Below are 15,542 nucleotides of genomic sequence, written 5' to 3'. Positions count from 1 at the left end.
TTACATCAACTTTATTGTTAAAAAGTATAAATGGTATTGAGTAAAGAATTTATTTAGGACCTAAATAATCAACGAACTTATATTTTGAATATGTCTTTCTCATCGATAATTTTATAAAATTAAAATAAAATTGATTATTGGACAAATATAAGAATGATATTGGGATAAGATGAAAATAATATATTATTTCATGAATTGCAATATATATATATATATATATATATATATATATATATATATATATATATATATATATATATATATATATAAAGACTATTCAAAAAGATAAGCAGGTATATGAAATGTTTAATGGTCCAGGATTCTTTCTTCAATTGTAATCAATTCAAGAAGTCCTATAGTTCGGGAGCCATACATACAACGATAATGTATATTTTGTATGTACTTCTAAGTATTGTTTCTATTTACGGGCAAAAGAGCTATTTAAAAGAGCACGAGCGATTAAGAAGAAAATATATAAAAAAATAATTTTAAATGTTTTGTATTATATCGATATATTTCTTATTTTCTTCGCTGTGACAACTTTTTTATCTTGTTGTTAAGGTAACTAGGAAAAGATAGAACGAAGAACCATATTGTTAGAATTGGATGTATATTATTTTAATGTGACAAATTCGGTATTTGTTGAAGAATATATATATCCAAAAGTGCATACTGTGTTGTGATTCATTGTAATCTCGTGTACTTTATAAATATTCAATATATTTGGAACCAGGGAATGTAACGGAAGAATTAACGTTACAAAGATGCCTTTAACGCTAAAACTAAACTCCCAGAGGCGAGCCTTCGCAACTTCCCAACAATGCGTCCAATCCACAGCGATAATAGCTTCGCTCACTGACCAGCATATCCCGTAAACCTGTCTAGCGAGCTGGTGAGGCTCAGACGGGACTCCAAGTGTTTCCAACCCATTATTTTGTTACCGAAAAACCGAAATGTTGAAGTATTGACTTTATTTTATAAGAAACCAAAGGTAAGGAAAATATACGGTAGAAAACAGGGTAGGTCCGGCCTCAGATCCTCATAGTACGCTTCGCCACTGATCGTGAGCCTTGTCATAAGACAAAACATAAGAAATTATGTATGCATGTAATAATTAAAAGTGTTAAACTAAAGTAAATCTCAATTCTTTAAAAGCTTCTTTTCCATTATTACCTTTGGAGAAAAACACGTCCATTTATGAGTTTCATGTAATACATTTTCAGTGAATCAAGTTTAAAAGGTAACTCGATTAAACAAACATTATTATAAGCCTAGCATTATAAAGTAAATCATTATCAAACACGTCTTTCCCTATGTTGTGTGGACATGCTTTGTGATTTAGTGTATTTCTCGTTTGATCGTTAGTATTTTCTTGACACGTAATCGAACTACTTTTCACGTGTTTCATTGCCCTTGCCCGAAGCATCGGTGAAACAACGTTTTGCAGCTCGAACAGGTGGAACTGCTCAAACATCTCAAATAGCGTGGTGCATAATATTTGAAAGACACATTGCGTTTTGACGTTCTCCTTGTGACCCTTGAGTCCTAATCTTACCATATCAGGCACTGCAATTCGGAGAATTATCAAGAATTATGTTGCTTTCAATTTCTTCTATGTTCTTCTTAGCACTCCTACCACTTTCCAACCTTTCTTTTTCTGCATTCTTCCTCTTCCCTACATAGGGTACGGTACCTGGGCTATTCACTATTCCTTCAGAAACTATTAGTAATGTTTATGAGCATTTTGGCCCGAACTGATCATTTTCTTGGAAAATGGAACAAGATTATGCATGGTGTTATAAAATTCAAAGCATATTTAACCATCAGAATACTTTTTAGGGTTCTACAAAGCATCTGTCTTTTTCTATGTAAGAGCATAGTTTGATACGGAGAATTTTCCTTCAATGTCTGCGTTGCCATGAGACAGGCAGAATGCAGAGGAAACTTTGATGAACCATTCACCTCTTCAGTTCCATGAAAGAAGAAGAGTAACTGTCAATACGTGAAGAAGTGATTTCACTTCGAGCAGGTTCAAGCTCAATCTACATATATTTCCACTTGTCAACGAGTTATCACATGGAATGGCCACAGATAGTGCTTTTGCTACAGTTCTGATGTATCTGCAGCTACTTTGTGATTGATAATCTCTGGGGATTGAGAAATGCAAGTCTCGTTTAATGTGGATAGAGGGAGTCATTGTATTTTGAACAAAATGTTGACCACCTGAAATATTATGTGCTTGAATACTCTTCAAGGATGGTAGAACACCCATTTCGGTAGGGTGCCCATAATTTTAATAGCTAAAAACAGGATAACTAAAAAAATAAAAAAAAAAAAGTAGTAGACCACTGTATATATATATATATATATATTCTGCAAACAGACACATTCATATATATCTGCAAACACATTTAGTGGAAACAAAATTTTTCAATTCGGAGTAAAGTTTAAAATTCATTTTAAACATAATCACCTATTTTATAGCATATAGTAGTAGTTTAATAAGACTTTTTTTTATAAGACAAAAATTAAAATTTACTTTCTGTATCGAGCAAATAGTGTATATTACGTACAAACGGCAGTTATTGAAACGTTTTGTATCGCGTGACGAAGATATGAACTCAAGAGTACCTAAGACGGATAATTAATTGGATACATAAATCACTCTAATCGTCCTTGCTTGAAGTCCCTATTGCATTCAGTAAGTCAGGTTTAGTAACTTGGGGAAGGTTCAATGTTGCAATTTCATTAAGGTGGTCATAATAAGGGGAGGGAGGATGAGCTAGTTATTTCCGAGTGTATTAAGCATAAATTTTGAGTATAGGAATAGCCATTGCTAAGGACCCCTAATTTTAAAATATCCGCGTGTTGCCCTTCGTCCACACGTCTGGAAACAAACACTGTACGATTCCTGTTTCCGCATTTCAATTGCACAACAAACTGCTCGGAACGCACACGATGCTCAGAAGAAAAAGCTCTTCTGTAGATAACGAACACCTCCTTGCGTTTTACTTACTTATCCAGTGTTGCCAACACTCAACCAATAGCCTCGCCCGCCAGATACCAAGCTACCAGCATCTCTACCCATATTCGTAAGATCTGGGTTTGTTATTTCTATCACTTGCATAAAACGGGACAAATACTGCATTTTCTATCTACTGACGGGACGGCCGGGCCACGCCCCGAAAGCGGGACTGTCCCGGTCAAAACGGAACGTATGGTCGCCCTATACTTGGGGTATTTAGTTCATATTTGTTTCCTCTCAAATGACATCTTGTAAAGGCAGTAAATTATCAGATTCAAACACCTGTTATTTGTCCAATCATATTAAGATGACCTCATTTCACTAACAGGGCACTTTATGATCTTCATGAAGTTTATACGGGGCCGCCGGAAAAGAGTACTCTTTCAAATCACAACAACAACAACAACAAAAATCATCAAACTCTGTTTCCTTATGTCGGTTATGCGTGAACATAGACACTACCTATATATATATATATATATATATATATATATATATATATATATATATATATATATATATATATAATTTGATAGATAGATAGATACGGGGTCGAATTGGGATTTTTTTTTTTTTTTAAAAAAAAGCGGATTAAAAATAAGGATGACTTTCCTTTTGAAGGGTAGCATTTAGGACGAGTGATGAGAATTGGCAGTAGGAAGTCACTTTTAAAACTGGGGAGTTTGGACAAAGTAAACTTTTCATGAATAACGTAGCGTTACATAATTTCATTGTAATTATTTACCAAGCAAAGCTCTAAATATAAATTCTTAGATGAATTACTTGCAACCACTGCTCTCAATTATTGATCCACATTATATCTCTGACCTCTAATTATTATTTAAGTTAATTCGCTGTATTATATGTAAATTATTGTCGTATTATAATATCTTTGTAATTGAATGGATGACACGAAGAGTTGTAACCAGCAAAAGTAAAATTTTACATGAGGCTACAAATCGTTTCCAGTACCTGTGGAAGAGAGGTTGGTAGTAAATTTGTTACTATCGTGTCAGATTTCAATTTTATCCTACCAACATCTCATTTTCATTAGAAGTCAGTATGTTTCATCTATTGCTATAACATTATTCCATCACAACTTCCGTATCACTATTAAAAAAAATGTTGGTTACAGTATTGTTCGTATCAACCATTCAATTATCTGTTGTATAATGAAAGAAATATGGCTAAATAAGCAAATATGTATTAGTTTTAAAACATTTATTTGAAAAAAAAATAAATTTCACCATTACAGTGCTAACATTGTTCACAAAGTTGATTCCTCAATTTAGATACTGACAACGAAACAAATAATTCTCATAAATTGAGAACTGATTTTTTAATTTTTTTTTCCTTGACAATAATATTTCGGACTCGTTTGTTTAGCTTCACTGCTAACTTTATTCGATTATAATATATGTGCAATATATACATATTTATACGATATACTGGAACTTTTCATTGTAATTACAAAATAATCACTATACACTCTTTTTGGCAACAAAAAATAAAACTTTCACTAGTTTTTGTAAATGAAATATTTTTCACAAAAGAAAATAGACAAGAAATCCAAGATAATTTCTGTGTTTTATACGAATAAGGAACTAGTATATATATAAAACTGTGATTTACCTACTTTTTATTATGCAAAATGAGTAAACAAATATGCACTTACTCGAAGCTTCGCAATAATTTGAAACAAAGTAAAAAGTTTTATTTGTGTATTTTTAATGACAAAATTCAAATTATAACTAAAAGATCTAAAATGCACAGAATACTGCATATATTTACAGAACAACGCTTCAGCATTGATAGTATATATCGCAAACATACCTTAGTTATCTAATTAGCAGTAAGAGACAAGATTCTTTTATTCACTTTAAATGGTATTACCACTCCTACAAAAATAAAATTTCATTGCTTATCAAAACATTTTTAAAAAAAAAAAAAAAAGTATTCAAAAGTAAAATGAAAAATATACAATATACGGAACGTTATTTTCCATATTTCCTAAGTAGAAAGCAGCATAACATAAAAATGATCTTAGAAATTAAATATTTTTTTTTTCTTGATCAAGTCACTTGTTCACTTCGTCGCTCATTTAATATGTTTCTCATAGAAATGAAATTTAGGTTTTTAATAAACTACTTTCGTACTCACCATTACGAGCCATTTCAGGAAGTTCTGAGCACAAACGGAGCGATATTTCAACAATATTTTCGCGTATTTTCACGCAAGCTTTATTTTACTAACATATCAAGTAAAGATCAGAAATTAACTTTTTAAATCTTAATTTTATATTAATCTCTCAATACGTATGCGATACTTGTGTAAACTTTTGGAATTACAATATGTTATTGAAATTAAATTCTGACAAAATGCTCAAAAGCATATGTCTATATAAAATAAGCATATTTTATTTACCCAATCTTGTAAGAAATGATCAAAAGTTTTCTCTCGAAGCAGGAAGTTAAGCTGCTGCTTGTTTAGTAAATCAAATCGTCATTATACTGATAACACTTTATAGAATACGTAATCTACAACATGAGAGGCTCTTTTTTAATTAAACAGTACGTTAGAAAAATTTGAAACATTTCTATTTGTAAGTTACTGTAATGATGTATAGAGCAATTCCCAACAATGAGATCGTTTACTGTGTTTAAATCAGAGTGTAATGGAGATTGCAAATTCAAATTACCAACACCTATTCAGTGATTTATTTTTATTAAAACTATCTTATACAGAAAACCAAAATTGCATGATTTTCTTTTCATTCCTGATTTCATCTACTCCACCTTGAATCCCCTGTAAGGTTGTTTTTATTTCGAATCACAAATAAAGCGCTTATCCGATTATCTTAATACTGAAAAGTCCATTACAACAACCATATGTGGTCACATTCCAAACTGGTATCCCACATAAAAATAATCCTATTTCAGTAGTTTCCTTTAAACTAACGATAATCTAATTTACATTAAGAATTCAAAACTGAATTTAATTTGGTCAACGATTCGCAAAGGTTTTGACAAAATAGATCTCACAGCTGAGAAACCACTTTTGAACTGACTGTACTACAATATACATCATCATTATCATTGCTAACAGAAAAACAAGTGTCTTACGAAACACTGCATACTTTTTTTTTTTTTCACCAGAATAATAATAGTTATTGTTTACAAGGCACGTATTCATGAAGCTTCGAGTATTTTCAGAATTACAAACTGTGTTTCAAATATGTTTGGCATAATATATGTACTTCTAATTTATGTTATACAAGGAATCAAGATATCACAAAACAAAAATATTATAGCAATAACGAAAATTCACAACCTTACCTATGTACACCTTAAATCTTCTGCGCTTCCATATGTTGTGAAACAAAAATTACCAGAATAAGTTCCGGTTACGTACTCTCATCCTAAATCAACACATCCACACATTTGAAACAACATGCATTACTTACAAATAAAATATATAATACTTTTTTCATCATTATTCACAACAGTTTATTTACTTTTTTAATACGAACTTGCCTTCACATTATTACATCCGCAACGGTCTGTGCTTCCTTTCGAGAGTTTCAATACAACAATACAATCTTAATTAAAAAGGGTATCGCATGTGACAACCATACAAAATTATCAAATTCAACATAAAACACAGACACTTCGTTTAACTGTACCAAAAACATTTTGAATGTAAAGTAACAATGATTATTATTATTATGCACATATATAGTACTGGGCACAGAGTGAAACATAGCACATGCTATGTACTATTATCATTTTTCCGGAAAAATATAATAGAAGAAGAAAACGTGTACATATACACATTGAAAAACATTTACTGACCAGTATGATTTCTAAAAGAAACATAATTGCAATTTATTTATATCGAATTTTAAAAAAAAATCGAAAAATGGGAATTAAAAAAATAACAGTTCCTTGTAACTCACGTGACAAAACAGATAGTTCAAGCGTGCAAAAAACGAGTTCAACATTTATTAAAAATAAAACTGTAAGTTCATTCAGTTTACAAAACCACTATCACAGACGTTTCATTTCAACTTGAAAGATCATTCATCCCTTTCACGCAATCACAAGTGGTTCATCATCAGAGAAACCTCGTATTACAGGGGAATCTTCTTCTTCTGCAATGAAATACAAAATAAGAATAATAAATTTTATTAACACATACAACGTAGATTTTGTAATACATTAAACATATCCTTCAAAAGTCCATATTCTAAAATCAAATCATCAATCCATTAAAGACTCTCCCATTCAAAAGTACTGTATTCTCATGTATCAGAAGAACTAAATATCATTATCGGCAAACTTTAATAACTCAAATTACGAATGTTAGAAATATTACTAAAATTGCTCCAAACAAAATTCATATAGAAAAAGTTACTGTAAAATAAAGCCAAAATTAAAATGAACTCATTTCTGTAGAAGCTGGAAACACCGAGTCCTACAATTTCAAGTAATACTACGAAACAGAATCCTAAGTTTCGCTCAAGTTACCTGTACCCAAAAATAATGAGTCATGATTGCATTATAGTGTAATAAAATGATGGAAACATACTTATCTGTTGTAAACATAATCTGAAGGAATAAAAATGTCACTTTGTATTAATCTCTAAATCTATAATATTATATATTTCCGAGTTAGCTTCAATAAATATTTCACTTTATAATTAATGTCAATTAACCCAGCAGTTTTCGATTTTGTAATAAAGATAGGTAACGGAATTCAGGACTACAAATTGTCTTTTTTTTAAAAAAAAAGTAAAGAGATGCCTTTTGTTTAAATAAAAACTAAATTGCCACAATTTACAGTTGCGTTTCGATAATTTACATGTTATCACTGTTGTCAAATCACAAAAGTAAATACAATGGCACAAATTATGAACTTTACAGTTTAATTAGTGAAATAAACATTAATATGTATTAATTTTTGTTGAATATAATGGTATCTCAGTCTTTGTTCAACTTCTCTTTACGGTTTGAAACTGTACCTTGAATGATTTTATTTGAGCTGTGAATCACGGAATTGTAAGCCCGGTAAACAACTAGGTTAAATAAGCGCAACAATAAACTGTGACAAGAATTGTTGAAGCTTCGAGGTTTTTACACGAAAGTAAGAGCCTTATTTATTTTTAAAACCACCTGTGGTTCCTAATATCTTTAATCCATCTTATTTGGTGCTCCGTAGGAAGGTATAGTGTGAGCAGCCAAAAATTATTAGCTGTTGCTACAAGAGTGAACAATAGTAGGTTGATAGACATTCACTATGAATAGTACGACATTTCTGTTTTAGTTCTCAAGTTAAGTATATACTGTAAATTCTTAAAATAAGCTTTATTTACATGAAGTAAAATAACGAATTTGAATTCTAAAGAATGGAGGATAAAAATATATCTTAGTATTTCAACCTGGATTAGTCGCACAGGCTGCGAAAGGAATTCACATTCCCTTCTATAATTCATCTTGGCGCGAATTTCTTTTACATGATTTAGAAAAACCATTTTCGTTTTAAGATGTTGAAGACTGTAAAGAAATCGGTTTATTCGATATGGAGTTCCTTAAGACATACTCTTCTCTGGTCAATCAAAACATATTAGAGAATTAAGAATACACCCCAGTCCCCGGTACAGTAAAGTGAAATTAATATTTTATTAATCTTGCTGAGTGAGACATTCTATTTTCTTTCTTTTCACCACTCTTGGGGTTTCTAATTTATCAAATTATCAAATTTTATAACATATATCTAATTCCTGAGGTGTTTTAATAGTGCGGAATTTCTAGTGTTAAAAACAATATAGGCAACACTCAACTGAAAATTATTCCACAAGATTATATTATTTCTAGCCACAAAATTGAACATCATTTGTGCTTATAACAAAAATCCTACAAGATTCGTAGAGGAAGTAAGTACCTTACGAAATACGCACAAGAAGTTGAGTGTGAAGAAACGAATAACAAATATGCTAACCACTATTCGATTCTGCCAAATGCCATAATGTAAAAAAACTCTCAAGATTCCACAATCACACACACACACACATATTCTACAGTGTTAATAAACTTCGTGTCATACATTTGGGAGGTAATTATATACACTAAAATCGAAAATATATTCATATAAAAGTAGTTTCCTAATAAGCGGCTACTGAAAAGGGACGAAAGTAACTTTAGAGCTCTGTTTCTTAAAAAGGTTTTCTTTACATCCTCCTTATGATGGACATACGCCACCAATACTTAACAATCCTTGCAATTGTACCGTGGCTCATAAATGACCTCTTATCTGCGAGATTCGTTTCGTCTCTGCATAGTTGTCAGTTCTCCCCTGTGGTTATGCAACAACGTATAACATTTACTCTTCCGTCATGTTGAATCGATTGTAACATTCACTTGCCGACAACGAATTTCAGTTTCCCAGTGACGTTCCCTTCCCTCCATACTTATTTCAGAGACTTTGAGGAATCTCTTGCGCAATCACTGAGCATGTATGCGTTCCTCCCGTTTTCAGCAGCCTCTTTTCTCATATTTTTGGCGTGCAAAATTAGCTCCCAAATTTAAGACACGGAGTTCATTAACACCCTGTGTAAATATATAGACTGTTTCAAAATTAGTATAAATTTGATTTTCGTGTTATATAGAAATGGTAAGCTTGAGCAAAGTGAAACTGGATGGGATTATAGACAAAGGCCCGAACTTTTGCATGACGAGGTCGAGGGTACCAAGGATTAATGAGTTACAGGATCAGAGGTCAAAATGTGATTTTTTTCCTTATGGGATTTCAACATTAAATTCTGCTATGACATGCTGCCTTTCAAAATATCCATCTTTAACCACACAAATTGGCATATTTGCATAACTTCCAATGTGAAACAATATGGTACTGAGGAACGTGTGGAACTGTGACCTTTAACCTCTAGCAAGTCACCCGTGACTTTTGTTGTAACAGCACTCACTTCAGTGAGTTCCCGCAACAAGTCTGAGTCAAACAAAGTGTAATTCAACATGCAGATAAAGGACCTGTTCAAGATCAGTTCAAGCATAGCAATTTAGTGACCAACATTAAAATAGATCAAAAGTTACAAAGTTTGTATGTCCTATTTCAGGTACTAAAAAATATCACCATAATCGACTGATGGAGCAATAAATTGATTATGTATGAATCTTAACTTAAAAAAAAGAATACAATTAAAAAGTGTGACTCTTGATTTTTACACCAGTTAATGTATGACCATGCTTGGAATACTAAATTCCATGTAAAGATAATTTAATCGAGTTACATGTAATTCAACATATATATAAAGGACCCATCTAAAGTTTAGTATAAGACTAACAATAGGTTCACCAATGTCAAAGGCGGCCAAAAGTTGCGGAGCGTACGTGTTCTATTTTAAATAACGACAAATACCAACATATTTAAACTAATTATGTATGGAAATGAAACTAAAAAGTAATACTTCCGTTACCTAAATTGAAAATTGTGATTCCCAACATGTACCAAGTCACCTGTAATCTTCATTGGAATAACACTAAAATCAACAGCTTACTATATAAAATAATCCAATTAAATAAAGCTCAAATTCAATACATGAAATACTTTTCAGAATTCAAATTTATAAAATATTTCGAAGGAAGGAACAAAACAACGCAGTTGCTTTATAAGAGGCTTGTGGAAGGAGAAGTTTGGTCATATGTATTTGCATTTGTGCCTGGATAGGAACATTTGATCCGGGCAGTATGTATTCCATTGGAGTTCTCTACCTGTGTGTGTGGGAGAGAGCGAGAGCGAGAGAGAGAGAGAGAGAGAGAGAGAGAGCAAAACTTCGGAGAAACATACACCATCCTTCTGTGCAATGAACTGTTAAGTCTGAACGTATGTTTACTCTACTTGAGTTTACACCCTTTCTATTTCTCTAACCATTCTTTTGATTAATCTGGTGCATTACGCTCAAATTAACGGAATTTCTGTTTTACTTCAAAGGCTGGTCCAGTGATCTTCGAAGAAATAATGCAGTTGGGCAAACTAAGTGCTGCAGTTAAGGTTACATCGTGTTCATCAATGTTTCTTGTGCTTAACTGTAACAGTCAATACATTCATATGAACTTTTAATTTTATTACATGCTAGAATGGATAGATTATCAAAGGAACAACATGCCGATTTAATTGAATGATTCATTATCACTGGAAAGTCGGTGACACAAATACGAAGAAAGGCATCTGCACAGTGGGCTATGAAAATAAATACGAAACTTCCTCGACCTTATGATCAGTTTAAAAAGAACTGCTTTCATTCAGGACATTTGTTTCCAATGAGTTGATAGGTGGGACGACCACCATCCATCTCCACCGGGGATATTAAAAGCGAAATAATTAGTTCTGTGCTTCGTTCGTGTAGAAAAATCTATCCGTGGTCAGAGTATTTCACTTAACACTGCAAAAAGTTTGTTAAACAGAATTTGCATGTACTGAAAGTTTGGCCGTGTACAATGACGATAGTACATAAATTATAGAAGGGAGATTGCGTGCAAGAACGTTCTTTTGTAATTGGCTTATAAACAGGCTGAATGAAAATCCGGTGTTTCTTTACCAAATTATCATGTCTGACGATTTTTAATTCTTTTTAATGGAACCACGTCTTTGGCTCATGGTCGGTTATGGAGCAACAATCATCCATTTGAAAAGAGTATAACGTCTTACTGAGGTATTATAGTATGGATAAGGCTAACACCAAACTGTGTGCTCGGGCAGTTTTTCTTTGAAGACCATATCAAAATATGTGATTCCCCCCCCCCCCCCCCCCACACACACACAATTTGATCGTTTAAATTTTGCCTCAAACAATTATCTATGGTACCAATAGGATGGGACACAAACACACCGCGTAAGAACGATAACTGAAACACTAAATGAGATGTTTGAAAACAGTTTGATAAGCATCGGAAGTGGAGTGGCCAGTTCGATGTCCTGATCTAACGCGTTGTGATTTTCTTCTCTCGGGTTTTCTTTTAAACAACTGGCTTTTAAAAATCCTTCAACAACAATCCAAGAACCGACAAATAATAACAGACGATGGAACATATATTTAAGGACATACTTGGAAAAATTCTTACAAAGACGTTCGTACGCAGAGTGAACTTGTGTTTAGCATATGAGGGTCCACGCATAGAATAGATAAAATGAAATTTCAAAGTCTTCAGACTTTGGTCTCTTATTGCATTAATGTTAACCAAACATTTTTTAATGTCCATTATATGTATACGTGCTTTTATGTACCCTTTTTCAGTTCAGTTTACTATAAACTGGTAAAGGCTAGGTATCAAAGTTTTCAATTCATCTAATACGTGTGTTATTTTCTTAGTTCAATCTTTATACATAATGTACTGCTTTATCAATCGAGTATGTTGGTATTTTTCAATACCTCAACACGAAATTTCCTTACCTTTGACCTCTTTTGACATTGGGAACGTTATTCTTAGGCTTATACTAAACTTCGGAAATGTTCTTTATCTGTACGTTGAACTACATGTTACTCGACCAAATTACTTTTATAAGTTAAGCTAATGAATTTCCTGTTATTCCAACGAATGCCAGGGGTTACCTGATAAGAGGTCAGGGCACACAGTTTTCAATTTATGTATCGAACATTTTATTTTTTAATTCAATATTCGTATACAATCAATTAATTGCTGTATTAGTTGAGAACGATAGTCTTTTCTGTATACGAAATTGTATATACAGTATGTAAGCTTCGTGACCGCTGACCGCTTTTTACATCATGAACTTATTCTTAGACTTATACTACACACTGAATAAGTCTCTTGTAAGTTTGTTGAATGACATGTTACTTAAATAAATTATATTTATACGGTAAGCTGTTAAATTTTATGTTATTTCAAGCAAGGTCTCAGGTGACATAGTACAGTTTTAGAGATCACAATTTTCGATTCAACTGATAGAAACTTTATTTTATAATTCAATCGTCATACATAATCAATTTATTGATCTGTAAGTCCGGTATCTTGGTACAGTGGAAACCTGATTAACCGAGGTTACGTATTATCCGAGCTTAATCCAAACAAAAACGAAAATTTAAAAACTAATCCGATTACAACGATAAGTAGTTTACAGGCTTTTGTTTCAGCAACAAAAACAAAGCTGGCGTAAGATAACGACTCCGCCCACCTTGCCACAATTAAACAAGCGAGGTTTAATTGTTGTACGTCTTAAGTATCACTTTGAGAAGGCACTGTTCTAGGTCGAACAGCAAGTTAACACGGCACTAGCTGACATAATTATGTTACTACGTCTGGGCAATATAAGGACCAAAGACGATACAGCTTAATGAAGCAGAAGACTATGAAAGAGTCTTTTTTTTTTTTTTTTTTTTTTTTAATGTTGATGCTTATTTACCTTACAGTACCTTATTTGCATTGTTTTGTATTATGCTTTACTTATATACGTATCAATATCAAACTGCATTTTATTTACTATATTATTGCTAATTCTTCATACTGTACAGTATGTCCAATAAACATATATACGGTAATAATAAATAATCTATTAAAGAGAAATAATCAATAAGTAATAATAATAAATAATGTACAAAATTTTCTATGTATCCATCCGTGTTAACCGAGTTTTTGCTTATCCGACTTACATCTGGTCCACATTAGCTCGGATAATCGAGATTCTACTGTACTTTTCAGCACCTTAAGTAGAATACAAGCTTCGTGACCTTTAGCTTCTCTTAGAGTTGGTGACCTGATCGTTAGGCTTCGACTAATCGTGGGTAGATTCTTTTTCTGCATGCTGAATTATCCTTTGTTCAGCTGACTTGACGTTGCGAGAACTCGCTGACTTGAATGCAGTTACAACATACTAAAAGTCAAAGATCACAGTTCCACACCAGGCATTCATTATCACATTGCTTTACATGGGAAGTTATACGCAAATATGTCAATTTGTGCGGTTGAAGATCGATATTTTGAAAGGTTCCATGTTATGCCAGAACTTAACATTCATATCCCAACTCATAACCTGATACTTTTGCGTCACTGAGAACTTTGAACTTCCTTCTATAACCCCATCAAGTTTCACTTTCCTGGGCCTTGCCATTTCAATGAAACACGAAACTGAAATTTACCCATGAATTTTGGAAATGCGTATACATATATGGTTATCAAAACCATAGAAAACACGTGCATTTTGCAACAGGATGTCAGATGGGAACACTGAGGATGCATGTGCAGCGAAAGGTCATTATTAGTATTATGCTAATGTAGTACATCATGTAGGGTACAACTGAGGCGTGCGTTGAAGCGGGCAGACGAGGTTAATGAAAAATGGTAGACTTTTTGAGTTACAAAGAGGTCAAGTTGTGAGCGTGCAGGTAGATGCACAATGTGCTAGGTGTGTCGCGAGGAAGGACTACAGATCTCATGGCAAAACAATGTCGGCGAAGAGTTACAGTGAATGGAAGAGAATCCTCAGTAATAGACTCGCTTACCATTGTTACTATGAACCCTACAACAAATGCAGCAAATGTGACTCTGGAACGGCAGCTTATTGCGAGAATTACACTCCGACGTGAGTTACATAACCTAAACATCTGGGTCGGGTTGCTACTGATAAAACCGCTGATCACCATCATCAACGCTCCAGCGCGACGAAAATCGTACCGAGAACATTCGAAATGGACCGTCGATTATTGGAAATGCAATATGGTACAAAAAGTCCTCTTTCTCTTATTTCTAATAACGCGTCGTATGGTGGACACGCAAAGAGTTTCTACTCCGAACTATCTTCTCCATACCGTGAAACATAGCAGCGGCTCTGCGATGCTACGACCCGTCGTTTCGTGTTATTCCGTGGGTCCTCTGATTGCGCTCACACGACGAATTTATGCCAGTTACCAGTTATTACTTTACGTAACTATGCGCATCCTATTGTGCAGGTGTTTTTTCCAGCCAATGACGCTATTTTCCAAAATGACAAATACACCATTGCAAACTGCTGAAGGTGCTGGGGTGTGGTTTCACGAGTACTGGGATGAACTATGAAACCACTTCTCGTCCGCCCAATCCCCAGACCTCAACACTATTGAACACCTGCAATCAATTCTGAAGCTCACACTTCGAACCAGATATCCTCCTCCATCCTAAAATACGATCGATATTGAGTACTGCGTAAGGAATGGCACAATATTCCTTTGGAAACGATTCATTACTTATATGCATTTATTCCACTAAAACCAAAAGCAGTTCTGCAGGTTACCGGCGGTACCATGCCGTATTAATCAAGTAACCTGCATTTTCTTCAGGTGTTTTCATTATTTTGATAACCATCTGTATTTTGATATTATAGAAGATACTATAATTCTGTATATTACACAAAACAACATGGTATCAATGAATTCAAGTGTTTTAAACTACCTATATAAAGAAAATAGTAATTCAAAAAGAGAAACAGAAATGACTACATCCATACAAATGTA

The 15,542-nt window shown here is 33.2% G+C and overlaps 1 protein-coding gene across 1 annotated transcript in view; it reads right to left on the bottom strand.

Moving 5' to 3' along the window:
- Positions 1–4,973: 4,973 nt before the first annotated feature.
- The window catches only part of LOC145695112 (sortilin-related receptor-like), a 126,843-nt gene continuing 116,274 nt past the window's right edge, over positions 4,974–15,542 (bottom strand). The window contains exon 33 of the mRNA XM_081772028.1: positions 4,974–7,175. Coding sequence (XP_081628154.1) covers positions 7,114–7,175 — 62 coding nt within the window. The 3' untranslated portion in view covers positions 4,974–7,113. The remainder of the gene's footprint in view (positions 7,176–15,542) is intronic.

This window comes from Thermobia domestica, chromosome 9 (genome assembly GCF_964235325.1).
Source record: "Thermobia domestica chromosome 9, izTheDome1.hap1.1, whole genome shotgun sequence".
In the NCBI taxonomy this organism is placed as follows: Eukaryota; Metazoa; Arthropoda; class Insecta; order Zygentoma; family Lepismatidae; genus Thermobia; species Thermobia domestica.
Note: the sequence above shows the minus strand (reverse complement) of the source record. Positions and strands in the feature narration are given on the sequence as shown.